This window comes from Barbus barbus, assembly GCF_936440315.1.
Source record: "Barbus barbus genome assembly, chromosome: 38".
NCBI classification, from domain to species: domain Eukaryota; kingdom Metazoa; phylum Chordata; class Actinopteri; order Cypriniformes; family Cyprinidae; genus Barbus; species Barbus barbus.
The window spans coordinates 12,974,452-12,998,346 of NC_136716.1; the positions used below are offsets into that span (position 1 = coordinate 12,974,452).

At 37.8% G+C, this 23,895-nt stretch overlaps 1 protein-coding gene across 1 annotated transcript in view; it reads left to right on the forward strand.

The window, feature by feature from the left end:
- The window catches only part of ca10a (carbonic anhydrase Xa), a 177,237-nt gene that overhangs the window by 77,534 nt on the left and 75,808 nt on the right, over positions 1-23,895 (forward strand). The window contains exon 4 of the mRNA XM_079397851.1: positions 1,943-2,085. Within this exon, the coding sequence (XP_079253977.1) occupies positions 1,943-2,085 (143 nt within the window). The remainder of the gene's footprint in view (positions 1-1,942; positions 2,086-23,895) is intronic.

Genomic DNA, 23,895 nt, shown 5'->3' on the forward strand with positions numbered 1-23,895 from the left:
TTTATAATAAGAAAGGCTGGATCATAAAATTGAAATTAATAGAAGTCAGAGTTACAGTTGTAACAGTGATTGCTGGTAATTATATTAACACACTATGAAATAAGAGCATACTTCAAAGTAATATCATTTCTTTAATACCTATATTAATATCCCTTAATCGTCTTCATTTTTATATGGTGCTATTTCTTTTAGCTGTAAGGAAAGTTGTATGTATTTAAAGCTGAAGACATGGGGATACCTGAATTTGAATTGTTTGAAATCACACCGTATGTGTGTGTATAGATAGATAGATAGATAGATAGATAGATAGATAGATAGAGCTATAGCTATAGATATAGCTATATATATAGATAGAGATAGAGATAGATATAGATATAGACAGAGATAGAGATATAGCTATAGATATAGATAGATAGATATAGATAGATAGATATAGCTATAGATATAGATAGATAGATATAGATATATGTGTGTGTTAAAGAATATTGGTGAATCTTGACTATATTCAAACAGATACTTTCATCAAATAATGTTTACATGATTTGCATTACGTAAGACATTTGCTTATGCCTTTTTGTTACTTTTTTATTAAATCCAAACCACCATAATTAGTACTTTTGACTTTTGCTCATAATTGTCTTTTGTTGTTATTATTTTTATTTATTTATTATTATTATTATTATTATTACCAAATGTACAGTATTTACTAATTACTATATCAACACTAAATATAGAGAAAAATGTGTTCCAGAACTCAAAAGCCTTTTGAATATATGGCTGAATATTTATTTTACCATGGTAAAAGTACATTTCTGGCTGAAGTAAATTTTTCATCTCAGTTTTTAGTATTCATTTAAAATGAGACAAATCTGCTATTATTTAAATCCCCAATCTGTTATTTATCAGTTTAGCTAGTTTATTAATGCTTTGCTGACTAGCAGAAGACACTAACCGGATTTAATTTCCAGTCGCACAGATGGGGAACGTTGTAACACTGCGTTACAATGTGCCCCGCTATTATTAGAACTATGCTATTCTATGACATTAGCAATGTAATTTATACTATTTAGGCTACTATTTTGGATTTTATTGAGAAACCACAAGAAGCCGTTGAATAAAGATCGTCAATGTTTAAAGTTCAGAAATGACAGTTTCAAGAAATGTAAGGCATTTTGTCTCGTTTATGTGTCTCATGTTCTAATGACAGCTGTGTGTGGAAGGAGGAGAAGAGTGTCTCTGAATGTTTCTTCATTTGTGCACTTTGTTTTGAACTATACTTTATAGCTGCGTCTTGCGTTCAGGGTTGTCCCAAGCATGGTTGCAATGTGTGCATTGTCAAATTCCAAAATTAGATTATTTTTCATTTGAAAAAATGCCATTTTTATCTTAAAAAGTTAATCATTTTATTTTATTGACTAAATATTTTAGTTTGTCTTGTATATTTTTTTTTCATTAGATCAGATAACATTTTAAGCTGTCATATGGCCATGTTACAATGTGCCCCATGTACGGGGCATGTTGTCACATTTCACTTCCTTTTGAGGTATATAATGAAAAAAATGTATATACTGTAATTATGAAACAAAGCAACATACTTTAAATTAATGTGTATAAAGAATTATACTCTGAACCCATGTGGATTTACACAAACTCAGAAATTCAAAAAGTGTTAGGTTGTGCCCTGCGCTTCCCTACTGCTCCAGTTTTGAATAGTCATCAAAAGAAATTACGTTACCATCATAATACACACACAAAAAAAAGATTACATTTCAACTTTTTGGGAAATATTTTTCGTTTTATAATTATTACACCCACTTGTGGCTCTTATTTATTCATTCATTTATTTATTATAAATTCAGTATAAGACTGCTTATTATTAACAAATGATTATGATTGTTAGAATGTTCTGCAAATCATCATTGTATACTTTCTCCCATTGCAGTGCCATCGTTCTGGGGGCTTGTAAATTCTGCATGGAATCTGTGTTCTGTGGGGAAGAGACAGTCTCCAGTCAACATTGAGACGAGCCATATGATATTTGATCCCTTCTTGACACCACTGAGGCTCAACACTGGCGGACGAAAGGTAAACCATGTCTTATGTGATGTCTGCATGGCTACAGTATCAGTGCAGTGAGCTGCCTCGGAAAAAGTAAACATTGTTTCTAGTGTCAAAATGCTATGATCAACTGTGAAAATGCTACTTCAGTGAAAAAAAATGCATCTAGGTCAGTGGTTATGCTAGATTCAGAGCAGTTAGTAAAGTAAATTATGGTGCTTAGTTTGAATTACTATTTTTCCACTGCTGTTTTTACAGTAGCTGATATCCTTCCACCTGTCATGCTAAACTCCAACAGCATTTTTATTATTATTATGCGTGCGGCTTTGACCTCATATCATTCGAGATGGTTTGTCACACTGCAGGACGGTTTAAAATGAACTAGTTATAGATGCATTGGAAGAAACAAGAAACCGTTTTCACTCAGAAATTGCTTGTAAATTTCACAGGCATTTACAACTACACACTTTGAATTAAACATGCCGATATTTATATAAATTTTGTTTGTGAAATTCTTTTTTCCATGCGCACATTATGCATCAACTAACCACATAAAAGTGCCATCATTTGTTAGTCAATAGAGAGAGGATGGCATGTTTTGCATATTAATAAATCCTCTCTTCAAATGCATCAGCAGTGGGTAACTGAGGTCGTGCATGTGGCGGCACTAGAGGCAGAGATTCATACTCATACAGATCAGTCAGTGACTAGAGAAACCAAGGATAATAATCCACTGCATGGTAATTTGGCCAAAGCACTCTTGACATGCCAAGTCTTATGAAATAATTTGTTGCATTCATTATTTGTAATTTAAAAGAATAGCAATTCACATTGAAACTATTTCATGAAAGGGTTTTGTCCTAAACTTAAAAAAGGTTAATTGCTGATTTTAGTGGCACATTTAAAGCCATTTACTAGATTTTTGCTTGATAAAAAATATCAGCATGGAAAGTTCATGAGTTGCACAGGTTGAAAAGTTTAGATCTTTTTTTAGAGATTGTTTCAGATAGTCCCTGTCAAGTTTCCTGCAACATGCTAGACAAATCATTTTTTTCCACAGGGATATTTTGGTTTCAGTTGTACTGGACTGTAGTGAGTGTGTTTGAAGTCACACCATATGTGTTTGAGTTTCTGTCAGAGTGGAGTTTACATTGCCAGTCTCTCCACAGCATGATAAATGGACTAATGAATAGTTAAAGGAAATTAAAATGACCTCAGAATAGAAAACCAATTAATCAAGCGCAGACATGCGTCAAGGTTATGTGCTTTGGATTGAGGGAATCACAGTTATTAAATTGTCTGTATTAATTGAATATTTGCTCTGCTGTAGATGAGCCTCAATTATTTGAAGAGCTTTTAATGAATTTAATCGCTCTGACAAGGGAGGAAGATGACAGTACCGTGTCCCTTATTGAAGTCTCCAATCAGCCGAGAATTTGAGACATGAATATGAAAAGATGCCACCTGGAAATATTTTCTCCCAGTATCATTAGCTTTAGGGCGCAGTAAATATGAGATGGGACTAATTACCGAAACGAATCAGGCCACATGCCGTTTAGCATAGCATAGATGTGCTGTAGAACATAGTGTAGTACATTGTCTCGCTATTTGTCACCTTCCTTTGTCAGCGTTGGTAAAACGAGACAGAATCCCGCCCAGAGACAAACAATGACAGATACGATCTGCACACAGATTTTATTCAGTTACATGAATATCATATTAGATTACTCACTGAGTCAGCCTTGTCATTGCGATTTCATTAGCTTGGGTAGTTGAAAGTGTGAGATACATTCTCTGTATAAACTGATGGCTTCACTTCGGCTATCAGGCAGCTTTAACAGGCCGATGATTGAACTTAGGGACAACAGATCACACGCATACGGTACACACCAAAAGACACTCACCATGATAAATAAATGTAAATGAAAACCAGATTTCTTGTTTTTCTACTTTTTTTTCTCAAATTACTTGTTCTTGAGCAGAACTTCTATAAATCTGTTACTGATTGTAATGGTAATGTAGAGTCAGCCGGTCATTATCATCTGATTATACAGGAGTGATCAAGACTTTAGTGCAATGCATGGGGTGTTTTGATCTCCCTGTTAGGTTTTGTTTTGCAATTAGCATTGGATGACTATACATTATTCTAATTTTTATATAGCTAAATACATGGGCATGGAAAACTATTATTGTTATTATTATTATTTGAATGTGCTGTGAAATTATTGGAATATTAACTTAAGATATAGAGGGGCACTTTAAGAAAATATTTTGGGTCAATAATGTTCATATTTCAAAGTGTGTGAATCCCTGAATTGAAAAATGTATTAGAATAATGTATAGAAATTATGAATTATAATATTTTAAGGAATTAACGGAATAGTTTATCCAAAAATTAAATGTTGTAATTTGCTCACTCTTGTGTCGACATGTATGATTTGCTTTGCTTTTTGTTTGTTTGTTTTTATTTATTTATGTTTTTTGCATATACAGAAAGACAGCAAGGCACCATGTTGTTTGAACCTCAGTGTTCTTCAAAATATCTGTTCCACAGAAGACAATCATAACAATCGGCCGCTGTTTAAAATATCTGATTGCTCAGTGGAGCCATGTAATAAGAGGTGATGGCAATGTCAGTTAGATATAATATTCTGTTCGTTTGAGTTCAAGGATTAGTGATGTCATTTTTCCTGTAATCTGGCCAGTGGGAGAAGGAGATTGAAACAGTTTAACATGCAAGATGCATGTATGACCAGATAGGGAGTTCTGCTGCCACAGGGAGAAGAACGCTCATGTAGCAGCACTGCATCAGTATAATTACACTGGGAACACGGTGGAACGAGAGACATGGAGCCATGGGATGTGATATCTGTAGTGATCTGTGGGAACACACTGTTGGGGGGGTGTCCTATTACATATTCGGCCCCCTAGCCTTCGTTTCTCACACATGTGACTTCCATGTTGGCTTTGTACCTGAATGTTTCAGCTCTTTTCACTGTTTGTTGCAAATGTTTGCACTCGCATACTAAACCGCTTCTGTACCCTTTGTTGCTAGCGGTTTATATTTCCTGAACTGCAAACGCCATGCCAAGTCGCTCCTAGACAAGAATTTACATCCGTTGTAATTCTGCAACTCTACAGAACACGCCGCTTGCAGGCATGACTGCTTCATTTCCTTTGCAAACTTCTTGTGTTGGCAAACCCTGGGGAACATTAGCATAAAATATGGAGTCAAATATTTTTGAATAAAAGTGCAAATGTAAAATATTTATTAGAGAAAGCGTTTGCAAAAGATGCCTCAACATACACGTGCACACACAAAGCTCAGCTATGTTTTTCATAGTGAATGTAATAAACCACAAAGGACACAGATGTTTATTGCTGAGGGTGAAACGCCTCGTGATTATGAGAATTGATTTAGTTATGCAAATTACTGATTCAAATTAATTAGACTCAAGTTTGTGTTGGCTGAACCTGCTAAGCTGTCACAGTATACAAAGCAGTTTGCGCATGAATATCTCAAAGGCTGCAATTATGTCTGTCTCGCCGTGGCCTCTTGCTTGTCAAGGCGCTGGATTTAATTACTGCTGGATCACGAGAGCTCGAAGCCCTGATTCCGAGTCGGAATACGCAACCTAAGCCGGCGTTCGTGGCTCGTCCATCTGTGTGGGTGTATAAATTTGAATCATAAACATGGAGCTAAAAAGGATTAGGAAATAATTAGATTCAATCACTTGTGTCCGCAGGAAGGAGTGTTTGTAGGGTCTGGGGGTTGCGAGGCAATCTCACTGTAGCATGAGTCGCAGGAAAATGGGTCACACAGAAAGAGGAAATGGATCAGCAGTCTCCTGTCCTCTATTCTCAGATCAAAGCCTGAGTGCTCCACCACAGCAGAGATTCTGAGTGCGCCTTCATGTTTGTGCAGTTCAGATCCTACTCCAACATTATGATAGCAGGGTTTTATTGAAATCTTCAGATCACTTTGTGGTTTTCGTTGTACCAAATAAGAACCACTGGGTGAAATCAATTGAATCTCAATTTCAAAGGACTATATTGGGATGATTTTCTTTTTGTTAAAACAATCAATGGTATTAAAGTTATTTATATAAAATAATGTTTAAAAAAAAAAATTTTGTTGTTTCATTTAGTCTTGTTTTTTTGTTGTCTTGTTCAGTTTTGTTTGGTATGGTTTTGTTTTAGTTTTTTTCAGTTTCTTGTTTGTATTTTGGTTTTGTTTTGAGTTTTGCGTTTTTGTTTGTTCACTGTATAAAAACCTGCATACATGTATTCTATGTTAACATCCTGCCTGAACTGTAACCCCTGATTTAGACTGATTGGACTGATTTAGTGCGCACTACAGGAAACTCAACTTTTGATGTGCCTTTTTATTGATATTTTTTAGTATTAAGTCATTTATATTCCTAATCCGTATTCAACTCTCTTTATCTGCTGTTTTTACTTCTTTTGGAACAGGTTTCGTTAGTGTGCCTATCATTAGGTTTTGGGACAGAACTAATGATTGAACTAGTGTAGCAGTCTAGTATGGAGATCAGGGCGGTTGGTTTCCATGACTATGAAAGATGCATGACCATCCTCCCCCAGTCACACCTACATTTGTTCTCTTTCAGTCTTCTTTAAATGCTATATGCATTGCCTTAGCGGCAGATTCCCTAAAAGAATTATGCAACTCATGTAACAGCACAAACGCATACAAAAATCAATGCTCAGTACAATTTGCATGCCGCAAAGTCCTGGTTCTGAGTACTTTGTTGTGGAGGATGTGGCAGACTATAGTGATCTGGCATACTTTGCTTAACCAGTATGAATCAACCACAACTAAACTTTACATTATCTTAAAAACTTATCAGATATTTTTTTTTGTTTGTTTGTTTGTTTCATTCCATAGCAAAGATATCCAGGTACTGCAGTATCTTCATTGCAGGTGTACTGTGAATACTCTAAATCCTTCATCTCGAGGATAATCTAGTTAAGACCTCCTCCTTGATCTTGTTTTAAAGATGCTAAGTCATTAAGAACTAAACATTGGGTAACATCAGCAGTACTGCATGCATACTGATTGTTTATTATCCCTGGTCTTTAAAACACAATATATTGTGTTTAGACAATTAATCTGTGGTCAGTTTGACATCAGTTTGAACAGTACTCATGGTCAATTTGGAACTGTGACCAGGACAGTAATCTTATTTAAAAAGATGCTCTTACATGGTTATACATTTTACAACAGAGCATGTCAGTAGATTGATTTTTCTGGTGATCTTGAATATTGTGATTTTAATGCACTTTTTTTGGCCATTAAGTTTCTTAAAGACCATATCATAATTAGAGTAGTAGCAATTAAGATGTTTTAAAAGCCTCTTGCCTTTAATCATTTAGCCAAAACTGCTTTAGGGTTGGTTAGTTTGGTTAATTTCCATGTAGGCCTACCGTATCAGTTCAAACTGTCATTTCAGTTAATTGATTTTTAACTGATTCAGTGTTTCCTTTTTTATGTGAATGCTGAAAAAAAGGTAATACAGTGGCTTGCAAAAGTATTCGGCCCCCTTGAACTTTTCCACATTTTGTCACATTACAGCCACAAACATGAATCAATTTTATTGGAATTCCACGTGAAAGACCAATACAAAGTGGTGTACACGTGAGAAGTGGAACGAAAATCATACATGATTCCAAACATTTTTTACAAATAAATAACTGAAAAGTGGGGTGTGCGTAATTATTCAGCCCCCTTTGGTCTGAGTGCAGTCAGTTGCCCATAGACATTGCCTGATGAGTGCTAATGACTAAATAGAGTGCACCTGTGTGTAATCTAATGTCAGTACAAATACAGCTGCTCTGTGACGGCCTCAGAGGTTGTCTAAGAGAATATTGGGAGCAACAACACCATAAAGTCCAAAGAACACACCAGACAGGTCAGGGATAAAGTTATTGAGAAATTTAAAGCAGGCTTAGGCTACAAAAAGATTTCCAAAGCCTTGAACATCCCACGGAGCACTGTTCAAGCGATCATTCAGAAATGGAAGGAGTATGGCACAACTGTAAACCTACCAAGACAAGGCCGTCCACCTAAACTCACAGGCCGAACAAGGAGAGCGCTGATCAGAAATGCAGCCAAGAGGCCCATGGTGACTCTGGACGAGCTGCAGAGATCTACAGCTCAGGTGGGGGAATCTGTCCATAGGACAACTATTAGTCGTGCACTGCACAAAGTTGGCCTTTATGGAAGAGTGGCAAGAAGAAAGCCATTGTTAACAGAAAACCATAAGAAGTCCCGTTTGCAGTTTGCCACAAGCCATGTGGGGGACACAGCAAACGTGGTCAGATGAGACCAAAATGGAACTTTTTGGCCAAAATGCAAAACGCTATGTGTTTTATAAGAGTTTTATTTGTTTTATTTGTCACATACACAATTATACAGAGTATAACCAGCAGTGAAATGTAGGTCAGGTCCGCTCCAAGGACAATGCAATTATAAAGTATACAAATATTAAGAGAAGAAAAGTAGAAAAAAATAAAATAAAATAAAAGAATAAAATAAAAAGATAGATAAAAAATATAAATATAAATGTGCAGGTCAGTATGTTGTTGACTTAAATAGTACTAAGAGGAATGTGCAAAATAATGTGCAAAAAAGTTGTACAGGGTATATAATAGCAGCAATATGAGGTAGAGAAAAATTATGAATAGCTTATTGATATGGTGATATTTACATGGAGTCAAGTGATGTTATGACACAGAGTTAGAGTTTAGGAGCCTGATGGCCTGGGGGAAGAAGCTCCTCCTAAGTCTCTCAGTTTTTGCCATCAGGCTACGGAAGCGCTTACCAGATGGAAGCAAAGTGAATAGCTGGTTACCAGGGTGATTTGAGTCCTTGATGATTTTGACAGCTCTTTTTTTGCAGCGTTTGAGGTAGATGCCCTGCAGAGAGGGGAGAGCAGACCCTGAGATGCGCTCAGCTAAGCGCACAACTCTCTGTAGTGCTTTGCAGTCCTGATTGGAGCTGTTTCCATACCACACTGAGATGCACTGAGTCAATACACTTTCTATGGTCCCTGAATAGAAAGTTTTCAGGATTGCTGGTGAGACCCTGAATTTCCTCAGCTGTCGCAGATGGTACAGTCTTTGCCTGGCTTTCTTAACCTGTGTTTGGATGTGTGTAGTCCAAGTCAGGTTCTCGGAGATGTTTACACCGAGGTACTTGAAGCTGCTCACCCTCTCCACAGGGGTCCCACTGATCATAAGAGGAGTGTAGGGCTGCTGCTGTCTCTTCCTAAAGTCCATGATCAGCTCTTTAGTTTTGCTCACATTCAGAGAGAGACAGTTGTCCTGGCACCATGATGTGAGTCTCTCTACCTCGTCCAAGTATGCGGTCTCATCGTTGTTGGAGATGAGGCCCAGAACCACAGTATCATCAGCGAATTTGACAATAGATGTGGAGCTGTGAGAGGACACGCAGTCATGCGTGTAGAGAGAGTAGAGCAGGGGACTCAGGACACAGCCCTGTGGGGCTCCTATGTTCAGAGTGATGGAGTTTGAGGTGAACTGGCCAACTTTCACCACTTGAGGTCTGCCGGTGAGGAAGTCTTGAATCCAGTCACAGAGTGAGGAGTTTAGGCCGAGGTCTGTGAGTTTAGATGCCAGCTTGATGGGGACTATAGTGTTGAAAGCTGAGCTATAGTCAATGAATAGCAGCCTTACATAATTTCCATTGTTGCTATCCAAGTGTGTGAGGGAAGAGTGGAGAACGTGAGAAATGGCATCGTCCGTGGATCTGTTTGGGCGATAGGCAAACTGAAGAGGGTCCAGAGTATCAGGGATGGAGGAGCAAATGTGGCTCTTTACAAGTCTCTCAAAAACCTTCATGACTATAGATGTGAGGGCAACTGGGCGATAGTCATTCAGGCAAGAGGGTTTATTGTTCTTTGGCACAGGGATAATGATGGATTTTTTGAATGAGGTGGGAACCACGGCGGTAGCAAGGGACTCATTAAAGATAGAAGTGAGCAAACCAGCGAGCTGATCGGCGCAGGACCTCAGAACACGGCCGGTTATCCCATCAGGTCCGGCTGCTTTCCTGACGTTCACTTTCTTTAGTGCCCTCCGAACCTCATCCTCCGACACGGTGATTACAGGATCATCGCTGCTCTGCCTGTTGCTTCCAGACGCGCTGGTCGGCAGAAACGCGCCGCCGCCGTTGCCATCGAAGCGGCCGTAGAAGATGTTTAACTCGTCGGCCAGCAACGGATCTGCTCTCACCTCCGCGGAGGATTTGTTTCCGAAGTCACAGATGGTCCTCAGTCCCTGCCACATCCGTCGAGAGTCGTTGAGCTGGAAATGAGACTCAATTCTCTCTCTGTATCTGTGTTTGGCGGCTCTTACTGCGCGTCGGAGAGCATAGCACGATGCTTTGTACTCGCTCGTATTCCCAGACAGAAGAGCCTCATTGTAAGCGGCAGTGCGTGTGTTAACCGTGGCACGGATTGTTCTGTCCACCCACGGTTTCTGATTGGAGAATGTCCTTATCGTTATTGTTTCTGTAGCTTGCTCGGTTAGCGTGTTTACGAAGCTTAATGCTACATCCGTGAACTCGCTGACGTCAGAAGAACTCGCCCGGAACATGTCCCAGTCGACGTCATCAAGCGCCGCCTGCAGCATAGTCTCTGAGTGGGAGGACCAGCGCGTCACTACTCTCTGCACCGGAGGTTCCTGAACGAGCCTTTGTTTGTATCTCGGTGTTAGAAAGATGGCGGCATGGTCCGATTTGCCAAAAGCCGGTAGTGAGCGGGCTTTGTAGGCATCCTTGAACTGAGTGTAGCAATGATCCAGTGTGTTTGGTCCTCTAGTTGGACAGGATACATGTTGATAAAAGTTCGGCATGACCTGTCTGAGGTTGGCTTTGTTAAAGTCCCCCGCGATGATGAAGGCAGCGTCAGGATGTTTGTTAATGTGGCCGCTGAGCACATCGTGAAGCTTAGACACAGCCAAGCCAGTGTCCGCCTGTGGTGGAATGTACACAGCAGTAACAATGATCGATGAAAACTCCCGGGGCAGATAAAATGGGCGGCAGATAATGGAAAGATGTTCCAGATGAGGCGAGCAGGAACGCGACAGAATGGAGATATTCCTGGGGTCACACCATTTCTTGTTGATCATGAAACATACTCCTCCACCCCTGGATTTACCGGCCTCTGCTGTTCTGTCCGTCCGAAAGACAGAGAAGTTATCACTCGGCATTACAGCAGTGTCCGGGACCGAGGACGAAAGCCACGTTTCTGACAAACAAAGGATGTTACAGTCCCTAATGTCCCATTGGAAACTAATCCTGGCTCTAAGATCGTCCATCTTATTCTCCAAGGATTGGACATTAGCGAGGAGAATGCTTGGGCGAGGAGGACTGTGAGCCCTTTTCCTGAGTCTGACTCGAATTCCAGCGCGCTTCCCGCGGTGTTTCTTGATCCGTCGCCTCGGGGGGGGTGTTGTTTATCTCCGCGTTCCGAAGAATCTCCAGAGGCCACGCAGGATTCGTGGATAAAGTGTCCTGAAACAGGTTGGTGTAGCGGTTTCCAATGTCCAAAAGTGTTTCTATGTTGTAGGTGATCAGTGCCGACGTGAGATGTGTAAAAAGAGAAAGTAAAACTAAGTAAAAAAGAAAGTAGAAGCAAATTCTCAGTGGAGCGACCCTAACGGCGTCCGAACACAGCGGCGCCATCTTGGTAATGTGGCGGAAAACTAACACTGCACATCACTCTGAACACACCATCCCCACTGTCAAATATGGTGGTGGCAGCATCATGCTCTGGGGGTGCTTCTCTTCAGCAGGGACAGGGAAGCTGGTCAGAGTTGATGGGAAGATGGATGGAGCCAAATACAGGGCAATCTTGGAAGAAAACCTCTTGGAGTCTGCAAAAGACTTGAGACTGGGGCGGAGGTTCACCTTCCAGCAGGACAACGACCCTAAACATAAAGCCAGGGCAACAATGGAATGGTTTAAAACAAAACATATCCATGTGTTAGAATGTCCCAGTCAAAGTCCAGATCTAAATCCAATCGAGAATCTGTGGCAAGATCTGAAAACTGCTGTTCACAAACGCTGTCCATTTAATCTGACTGAGCTGGAGCTGTTTTGCAAAGAAGAATGGGCAAGGATTTCAGTCTCTAGATGGAAAAGCTGGTAGAGACATACTCTAAAAGACTGGCAGCTGTAATTGCAGCAAAAGGTGGTTCTACAAAGTATTGACTCAGGGGGCTGAATAATTACGCACACCCCACTTTTCAGTTATTTATTTGTAAAAAATGTTTGGAATCATGTATGATTTTCGTTCCACTTCACACGTGTACACCACTTTGTATTGGTCTTTCACATGGAATTCCAATAAAATTGATTCATGTTTGTGGCTGTAATGTGACAAAATGTGGAAAAGTTCAAGGGGGCCGAATACTTTTGCAAGCCACTGTATGTAAATAAGCATTGCTGGTGTCATGTTTTGTTATATGGGTGCATATAAATGATTCTTCATTGTGTTCAAAATGAGTGGAAAACATAATTATCAAGATAATGAATATTATGTCAAAACGTTTTTGTGCTGTATAGTTCTGCCCTAATTCACAATCATCAGCTTTGTATGCTAAACACAACTGACCCAATATCAAGAAATGTTGATAGTTGAAATGAGTTTAATAATTGTTATGAAACTGGACTGGTGTTGTTAATCTTATACCATGTAATACCATCAGACTAACACTGCAGCAGCAAAATTCGACTTCGTAATCTGCTAGCTACTCTCATTCGGTGCTGTTTTTTTTTTTCTGACTAGTTCATTGACAATTTATAATAGACATGGTATCTGCTATAGACTGGCCATCAGATGTGATCAGCAGGGAAATGTAACATATGTTTTGCATGTTTATGTTTGCTAACAGTCTGACAATGGAAGAGAATGACATACATAACCGATAGTGACAAGGGGTAGCGCAGTTAAGCTGTGAGTCAGTGGAGGGAATAGTGTGTTCTCACATTTACGCTAGCTACTAATAAGGTCTATGAACAACCTGATTTAAAATGAACACATTACATCAGTTTCGTATCGCAACAGTTAGCAGACAATTCAGAACTCTGTGTGTCTAAAGGGCCTCATTCATTCCTACTAGTTTTATATAGAATATTGATCTATTTGCCTAAGTGCGTTTTAGAAACCTGTAGCATGGCTCATGATATACTGTGCAAGCGTATGTAAATAAGCCAGTGGTGTAAATTTCAGTATTTGCAATACGTATGGATGAACTCTAAAGCATTCCATCCAAACAGACTCTGAGCATTAATCTATTTCAGTAAGTGACTGTATATTAAAACCATGCATTTATCTTAATTGACTTTATAATAATTATACAGAGATGTATTGTTCTCAAATTTAAATTAGCAAACAATGGAGTAAAGTATTGTGGTGTTTGTTGTTTTACATGAGCTGAGTTTGAGGGCCATCAGTGGAATTAATTCAAACGCAGTGTTTTGAGCCCATAATTTTATATGGTTAATTAGAATGTCCTTTAAAAAAAATGCAAATAGTCTAAGAAAGAATCATGCTCCTTATGTTTTATATATATATATATATATATATATATATATATATATATATATATATATATATATATATATATATATATATAATTTTTTTTTTATTTTTTTATTTTTTTTTTATTTACACAGTATATGATGCAAATCAAATCCATGCCTCAGATTAATCTTGTTTAGTTAAGTTGAAACACAGTACGCCATATTAAGTACTATTGATCTAAAACAAAAAATATCTCATTAAGATTCATACCATTGTATATTCTCAACTACATCTGAGCGTATGTAATCAGTAGCGATCGTGATGATGCTTAAGTGTTATCGATCCCCATAATGTATGATCTTCACCTGCAGCCACTTATAATGAAAATATTAATGATGCAGCAGAGAGTTTGCTGAGGTTATAGTACAACTTGTGATCCTATCATCGTATCACTGATATACAGAGTTAATTAACAAATCGTAAGTGCAAAACTAGATGACAAAGATATCAAGTGACAACAGAACAAGTTGTAAAATATATCTCTATATTAGCTTGCTGAAGAGTCTTATGGTGACGTCACTCTTGTCTGTTGATTGACACATGGGCAAGAGCCCTCTGGTCAGCTGTCAGGATGACTGATTGGTTCAGAATGCATAGAGGCCTGCTTGAAAATGAAGTCTCAGCATACAGTGCAGTATACTACACCACAGCTTTCATTAGTTGGACTTTCTATAAGAAGATAAAAGAGGGTATTCGCCAAGAATATTGCGTGACTAGCATTGTTTATATTCACATGATGTGTTGTTTTAGCACCCAGTTCAATATTATGAGAATGAAGTATCAGCTTTTATTATTATAATTATTTTATTATTTTATTTTATTATAATAAATAAGCTTGGTTTTTGTATTTTATGGAACGATGGGTCTCAGACAAGTAATTTACAGGGTTTAGGACATCTGTAAACTGTTTAGGGTTCACACTGGTAGTCCATAGTCCAAACGTTATTAAAAAGGAAATGAATGATTAGTAATATATTAACAAGTTTGAGGGAAACAGTTACACTTTCTATCCTTTATTATTAGGATATTCTTTATACTCTTAAAATTTTGTCTCAGATACCCATCCTTCCTGCCTCAGTGTCTGTGAACGAAGAATTGTGAAAAGATGTAACAAATAAGATAACAAAGATGTAAATATAAGGGCCTTTTATCTCTTTTACAATATCCTCCCATTGAAATATTAGTCATATCAGCTGTTCTTTGCACTCAGCCCTCAAAAATTCCTCTTTCTTTTTAGTTTCAATGCCTGTCATTTTACTATCCAATATTTTTTACCAGAGTCAGGCAACCGATCAGTGTCTGAAATAGCCTCTTTACTTGTCAGTTGTGCCTTTTCCCTTTGTGCGCTTCGACAGTGCATTTAAAATCATCAAACGCTTTCTTTTTTCCAACTTTTAAAAAAATACGTTATGTTGCCTGTGAGTAACGTCTGTGAAAGATGACTATTAAAACATAATTTCCATTCCATTTATGAAAAGATGGCAGTAGGAAGCTTCTAAAGAAAATCCTTGTAATTTTTAAATGATTGATTCAGCTCTAGAATTTGGAGAGATGCACTGTAAGGCAGAAAAGAGCGGTTGGATCGAGGTGTAATGCTGACAGAGATTTGGATACAAAATCCTGCCATTAGTGCCAGAAGAGCCTGCTTTAATGGTTTTCTCACACTGTCATTCTGCCGCACTCATATTTTGGCTCGCACTGTGCAGGTGAACTGTATTGATCTCAAGAAGTATCAAGGGAGCATTATCTTCCAAAAACAATTAGCTTATGCCTTCAACTAACTTTAAATTCTCTTGAAAGCTTAAATATCCAGAGAGATATGTGACCTTGTACTGAAGCCAGACATGCCATGACATGTTTAGGTAAACTCATAACTCATGTATTTGATGAAACGGCTCTGTTCCCAGGTTCCATAACTGCAAGACTTTTATGCACATCCCTGGCTCCTCTGTGCCAAAAGATCAATGCAGACCTTGATGAAGGTACGCTCAATGGATTTCTTTGCTGTCATCTTCATCAAAGAATTCATCTCTCTTGGTGTAATGATGCTTAACCTAAAGTCTTATCTTCGGTACCTTAATTTCTGTCTGGCCATTACAGGCAGGCAGTTACTTAATAATATGCAAATGGGTGAAGAGAGAAGTATAAATCATCTCTCTCTTGTTCCACATAGAATGATTATTATGCCTTCCTCATCATTATCATGGAGCGCACACTGGAAATGTCCTTTCAAATGGAATATTTTCTCTGCTTCAGGTGAACTTGAGTCTTTTTTCAGTACAATGTGTCTAAAGTTGTCTAATTGGATGTTTTAAGAAACATAGAAAGACTCTGGGTTCATACAAAGACTATGGATGTGTTTATTCAAGGCCTTTCTTCAGCTGACCACGAGAGAATGTGCCAGAAAACACTGTTTTCTCAGAGGAGGTTATACAGACGTATGGGGGAAAAATCAGATGAGAAAATAATCAGTTGTACCGAAATAAAATGGACTAGTTTCTCTTACGTGTGTGTGTGTGTATGTATGTGTATATATATATATATATATGTAATAAACTGTAATATTTCACAGTATCACTGTATTTTTGATCAAATAAATCCACCATTAATAACCATATCAGAGAATATTATATATTATATTAATATAAATATTTAAAAAGAAAAAAAACTTAAACTTACAAACCTCAAGTTTTGAGTGTTATTGTACATGACGTGTTTGTTTTAATCTATTATTGTATAGTTATTTTAAATAAATATATTTGAAAAATTGCATAAGATTTCTGGGGTTCTACAACTAATACATTTATCATTTCCAGGATATAAAGGCATAAAATCAGCTGAAAGTCTGACAGAAGTGCATGCTGGGTGAACAGGCGGTTAAGTGCTCCCTTGAGGTAAATAGTAGGGCCTCATATTGCACTGCTGTCTGTCAGGTATCGCCATGATTCGGTTTTCTGTCAGTAATTCCATCTTGTGTTGATATCGAAACCACATCTGTCTGTTGGAGCCCCCTTCCAGATATCATGCTACGTACCATATCAATACTAATACACCATTACCAATGACAGGTGCTTCCTCAAGGAACTCATATTACCACAAGAAGCAAAATTACTGCATCTCAAGAATGCTTCCTCTTTTTTTTTATTTTGACAATTTTTAGCTACCTTTTGTTTTAATGGGAAGTGTAGCGGTTAAAGCTCTGGATTGTAACTCAAACGTTTAAATCCCAGAAGGGGTGAATGGTATTCTTGTGAACTGCTGAGTTTCACTCTCCCTATTCTGTCCCATGTGAACTGTGAGGTGCAATACAGTTTTTCTCGATTGCTTAAACACATTTCTTGAAACTATGCCTCGTATTCTCAAAACAGTAAACAGGAATACATAACTTCTAACTCATTTCCCCAAACTTTCTATATTCAGGTGAAAATGAAGCTGTCCACTCAAAACAACTCAATATTGCTGAAAAACCAAACTTTGCTCTCAGACATGACACACAAACAGTCAAAAACACACACTACAACACAGTTTTACACACTGATGAGATAAATTCAAAACAATACTACAAAAACCGGTAATAAGTGTTGCTTGTGGTACTCCCCAAATGTTTTATTCCTCAATTTAATGTACTATAGAGTACAGTACAATACAGCAAACAACAAAAATAATTATTCTGCCCCAGTATCCCGTCTTTGGTCTGGGACAGGCTGCATCACCGGCTATATACTGGCCCTGGCCAGACAGCGGGGGTAAAATCCTCTCGCATGCCTGATGTCCTTGTGTCATTGTTCACAAACAAGATGGGCAAAATGCTTAGTCATGTTGTCAATATAACACTGCACTCTGTTAGTATTACCTGATGTAAACTATAGCAACAGTTTGGATGACAGTTACTGTACTGAAATACAGAAGGCTGCACTTCTTATGCATGTCATATATCCTTTCAAAAGTACAAATGTACACATTACTGTATGTGGGATATTGATTGAAAAAAACTGGATATGATTCACGGTTACACTTTTACTAGTGGTCTGACCAAAAAAAAAAAAACACATTACAACGTCATTTGTGAATAGAATAGAAAAAGAAATATGTGCACGAAGGCGAGAATAAAAATGAGAAAGTCCGCTATCAGAATTTGTAAGTCTTGTGTTGTCCTCTTTCTACATATGCTTTCCAATTGAAGGTTCATGAGATGTAAATTTGAGCTATTTCAGAGAACTGGTTTGTCATTGGTTGATCTATATTCTCTTCATTAGTGAAAGTCAAGATTCACTTGAACAATTCATGGCAAATTTATAAAAATTCTAATAGAAATGTGTAGAAAATATGCTTGACAGTTTGACAACTAGTTCAACCATTTCGGATTTACCGTAATGATTTATACAATGAACTAATGACTTGAGGTTTTGAGGGGTAAGTCTATAGCACAGAGAACTATACATTTTGAGCATCATGACATTAGCAGCTGATAATGTAGGAAACCACAGACAAATGTACATACAGTAATCAGTTGCTTGAATGTACCAAAGCAATCACAGCTTGTTCAAAATAACTTTTTATGATGTGCACAAGTGACTAGATGATGTGGAGGTTGAACAAGTAGTTCTAAGAATTTCATTTCTGATTCGAGAAATGCACCAAAGCCTCTGATAAACTGACTTTGGCCCTTTATCCATCGAAAGTTCTGATTGGTGTGTGATAAATTTAGACTCCTAGTGTTTCCACTTGGGTAATTGTGTGCTAATTGAGCTCAAACTGTGCAGACTTGAGTGAACAATATTGAATGCTAGTGCTTTCTAAATGTAAGCACTGAGAAATGTAGGGATTTGTGTGTAGAGTTTTGCAGTAACAGTTCACCAAATCTGACTCCTGTGTCAAAGCAGGGGAATAGCATTTATAGTTCAGCAAAATGGGTGTGCTTTTTGAAAAACGGCATTATGGTTTTGAAATTTTAGTTCAAAAGCCTGGTTATAGTGTTTTAGCAATCGAGAAAAACTGTAAATGAAAAGTGGCTGCTAAATGGCAAATTAGTGATTAATTAACCTAAATGCAATTAGCTCTGCACCATTTTACATGTTTTATGTGTCGACTGATGTTTTGACAGTTCTTAGGAATAGACCGCTGAGAGCTGGCAGGTTAAGAAACCTGTGTAATGCAGATCAACCATCTTACAAGGGGAAAAAAAACCTTATAAGAGCCTTACAAGAGGTTAAATAATGCATGGCACAGCATTAACGAGTGGAGAATTACGTCTGAAATGTGAAACTCTTAATGTTACAGTTGCCTGTAGCACAGTCTGCCAACCTACGCATGATTTCTTTTGAGTATACGGACTGTTTAAGTACCTGTTGAAGCCATGCCGTGACACAGTTGGTTGCGTTGCAGATTGAATTGGGGCAAGCGTCTGAAATCTGACGTCATCTATGATGTGTAACCCGGTTCTCATGGCAGTTTGTTTTTTTATGAAGTAAAATTTTGTTTTAGACTTATAGAGATTCATTGGTTGTGTTTTTACCTTGATCAAATGTCTGTCTGGGTCAGTTTTTGTCACTCTGTGCTATACAGGCAGGTGCCAGGTGCTGTGTCTGGGTGCACCAGGCATGAGATTAAAGGGACACCAGCACTAACCTGTCATGAGACTGCGTAATCTGCCCTCTATGCTTCACTATCAACACATCAAATGGGTCTTCAACCTGCAGCAGTAGGTTTAGCGCAATGTTCACCGGCCACGCAGTCCACTCAGCTGACTGTCTTGTTGGCAGATCCACCTTCCTGTCACTTCACCAATTAGTTTTTTCCCCTCCTCATTTGACTTGTTTTGCTGTCTGAAAATAATCTTTTATTTCCATGCTTTATGCCACGGTCCATACTCGCAATACAGAAATGCAATATAACAGCACTTGAATGATTTCCAGCTTAGACATTTGGACATTTACAACCCCGATTTTACAGAAAAATATCACAAACAGATTAAGATAGATTAGTTAATAATTTTTTTATTTTTTTTAGTTTAGTTTTATTACAGAAAAATATAATTTGCACTACCGTTCAAGAGTTTGGGGTCAGTAATGTTTTTTTAAAATAAATTCTTTCATGAATAATAAAAGAATGATGCATTAAATTGATCAAAAGTGACATTTAAGGTGCTCAAAAGTGAGAAAAAACAAAATGCTGAAAATTCAGTTTTGCCATTACAGAAATAAATACCATTGTAAAATATATTAAAATAGCAAAAAAGGTTGTTTTAAATTGTAAGAATATTTCACAATATTACTGGTTTTACAGTGTTTTTGATCAAGTAGATGTAGCCTGTGTGAACATGTAACTTCTTTTGGTAACGTGATATATTTCTTATTATAATTTGTTTTAGTGTCTAAAAATTAAATTAAACACCTATTTACCAGATGTTTGGAGAGATTGGTGTGCAAAAGGGAGCACTTTTTGGTTGATAGTCAGAGATATCAGAGATCCCACATCCGATTTTGAACAAAAAACAGTTAGTCTCTGATATGAAACTTGTTTGAACATGACAGTGCAGACAGAGTGAGAAAAACTCCAGGCAGCAAAACAAGACTTGGACATTCATCATGTCGCACAGTTGTTTAGATGCAGTTTCAAAGGGTTTTATTGCCAGCCAAACACAATGCTATCTGTTAGCTCGGATACCACAGGGGATCCAGGGAAGGGCAGTTATTTTGTATGTTCTGACAGCTGAGGTAAATGACTCCATTACTACGCCCATCACCAGGTGTACAGCACAACTTTCTGTTGCTTGACCCAGTCTACTTTACCAACACCACAGAAAAAAGGGTTACTCTTCATTTTAGTGTGTCTACAGTGTGATTTATACATTTGCAAATGTAATAACATTTTCAATGTAATTTTTTATCAAACTTTTTGCATACTGTATGTTTTCATGTTGTGATGTCTAACTTCACTTGTAGTTTGACAAAATAGTGTAATATTTTAAAGGTTTTTTTTGTCAGTGTGACTGGAGTAATGATGCTAAAAATTCAGCTTTGAAATCACAGGAATAAGTTACATTTTAAAACTGGATTGGAATTTGAGTATACATCCAAACAGAATATTGGTTTCAATATTCGATTAGCAATTCTGTATTGAAAAAAAAAAAAAAAGCAGATGGATGGATGGGGCATTTTAGCAAGGTTCTGTCAGGCGCACATGCACCCCGGCCAAGCATCATCTGGTCTTCTCTCTCATCCAATCACATTTCATCATTAGATATTTGTTTTACTTAACTTCCTATCAGAGTTTTTGTCAAACCCCATCAAACACTCCCTCAGTGGATTCCCTCAGTGTCATGAAATTTTAGCAAATTGACAAACAACATTTTAAATTTTATGTTTGGTTTGTGTAATCCCACAACTGCAGGAAGCCCAGCAACCCTAATGAATATTACAGCGGCTCTTCTGTCCCGCTAGGAAAAGCAGCAAGGAAAGGAGGTGTTGTATATGCACCGTGACCTTTGTCTGGCAGTGCCTGCTGTGGTTAGCCTGGTGTCAGAATGAAGCCTGACACGACTGTCTCTGGGGGGTCAAGACTCACTCCTGGGGATGTTTAGCACCTTGGTGTTAGAAACCAGGCTTAAAGGCCACAACCCCTCAAAGAGACCTGTATATACTTCTGTCCGCCTTTCCCTGATGTATATTGACGATATAGCACTGAATTAGCATAACCAATGGCTCGAGGCACTGTCGTTTAGTATCACGAGACAGCCGTATCGCTAATGTGTCACACGCTCGAGGAGATTGGAGATCTATATAAGCCTCTGAGATGTACAAGGGCAGAGGGCAAACAAGCCAGATTCCCGTCCACCATCAATCCGACAACCAATCAGCATGTCGTATAAGGATGTTCTAACTCAAACAACTGTTTCTGGAAAAAATGGGAGGCGAGTTCCTGCTCATCCCTATTCTTGACATATAACATATATTATTTCTGCCAAAAGAATGAAATCTATCTATCTATATATATTTTAATTATTTTTTATCATTCTATTCATTTTACTTTAGTCTTTAGACTTATTTTTATAGAAAAGAAAAATGGTTACATTTTTGAAAATTTAAATATGTCTATATATCTGTCTGATTGAACTAAATAATAAAAACAGCTACAGTGCCTTACTGGGGTAAAAAACAAAACAAAACAAAAAACTTTTAAACAACGCCTGCATTTTCCATAATTTCACATCTGTCTGTCTGTCTAAACGAAATAAAAAAATAGAAAAAATAAGAATAAATAATTTAGGAGAAACTCTGCCTATCCAAAGCCCTCAGCAGAGAAAACAGCTTCACTGCATTGGCGGGAAAAACTGTAATAATCTTTCTTTTAAAACAGCTTCTGACAATTTCCATAATTTCAATTACATCAAATACCATGGTGCGGTCCGACCAAGATTGATGTAGTATAATTATACAGCACTCCTCTCCAAAGCGGTGCCCTTAACATCAATAAAAGGCCATCACAGTCTGATGAGGTAAATGGCTCTGCCTTGCAGTAAATTGCGGCCTTTACCTGCTTCTACCGATTTTCTCCAGCTTTATTGTTTGATATAATTAAAATGTAAACCAGCTCCTTCCATGGGTGGTTTCTCAAGCGATGTTCAATCACTCTTTATTGCATTGGGCCTTGGCTGTACAAAAGATTCTCTGAGGAACGCGGGAAGATTGAAAGGGTCGGCAGCCTAGCTGGGCTATTTCCTCTAATGTGCGGTGGGCTTGAAGGCTATCCAGGAGATTAATATGGCTTCAGTCTTTTTGGAACAGTGACATTTATTCTTCCCCAAAGTTTCTGCTGTTTGGAGGCACTTCCTTATTTTCCTGCATGCCCGTGTTCCTATTTCTCGACTTTCCTTTTATTCCCCCTTCTCTCCCTTTCTCTTGTTCAATGTCTGTTACTCTTTCACCTCCCTCTCCTTTCCCGTTCCATCCGGCTTCACTCTATCTCATTATCTTTCTGTCTCTCTTTCTCTCTCTCAGCTTCCCATTTTTAAGTTGGGAAGCTTCCAAAATCCTGCCTTTTGCAGATGCACTACACTACAATCTGTCATTTCTGTCACAGACTCGTTTATTATACATTGTACCTCAAAAACACTGGAGCGCAATACATGACCAGAATTTGAGCAGAAGTGCATGGGGTATTTGGTCTTTTTCAGACAGCTACCACATGCAAAAACGCTCTGCCACTGAGATTATACTTCACTGTTGAACTGCAGAGCAGAAGTTTCACACGAATAAACCCCTGCATGTACCGCCGTCTTTGTACACTGGAGATTTGATGTTCAGTGGAAAACATGTGTATAGAGAATGCTTGTATTTGTGGAGCCCACTTATTTCTACATCAAAACTGCTCTTCTGATATAAAGGGGTAGACGGAGGCTAGTTGTCACCTTTTACGCTACTTAATATTTCTAAAGGTCGGTTTATTTTTTAAAGTTGCTTTCTGTTTGGGCACAAATGTTAAAGGATTAGTTAACCTTTTTTAAAATAATAAAAGTCCTCATAATATAGGGTAAACGTTAAGCACACTTCAATTTTTTCAGATCAGATTCTAAAAACAAAAAATAATTTATTATCCTACTTGATGTCTTAACCAGTTGATGTCTTTGTTACTATATACCTCCTATAATTTCAAGTCAGTCAGATCATTGCACACTGAGATATGGGTCTCCATGTGTTCACACTATCTGGCGGACATTTTGAAAGCTGTCTAAATTTCACCAAAAGAGTAGCCCCCTTAAATGTGTGTTTTTTTAGATGTTTAAGCCTTTATTTTGGGTATGTTTCTCTACTTATTGTAAAATTAAGAGATTAATGTTCAGACTTTTGCATATTATAACCTGGAACTTGGATGTGGGAAATAATGACATTAAATCCAAAAGATAGTTTTAGCAACACAGCGCAGAGGCTACAGAACACAGTTAGCTAACTAGCTATATAAGATTGTGTGCTACGCTACCATATTACTTCACAGGCATTACTGGCTTGTAGTTTTACATCCAAAATATTATAAATTGACCGTTTATTGCTGGTCTGTCGTTTTACAGTGCTGTAATTTTTAAAGGTTTCATATTATTTTAAGGTGAGCTTAAAGGGTACAGTACTATAAGAAAAAGTAGAATTTCATAGATATTGTTAATAATAGTTGATCATATTAAAATACCCTTGTGAAAAAATCAAGTCACCTT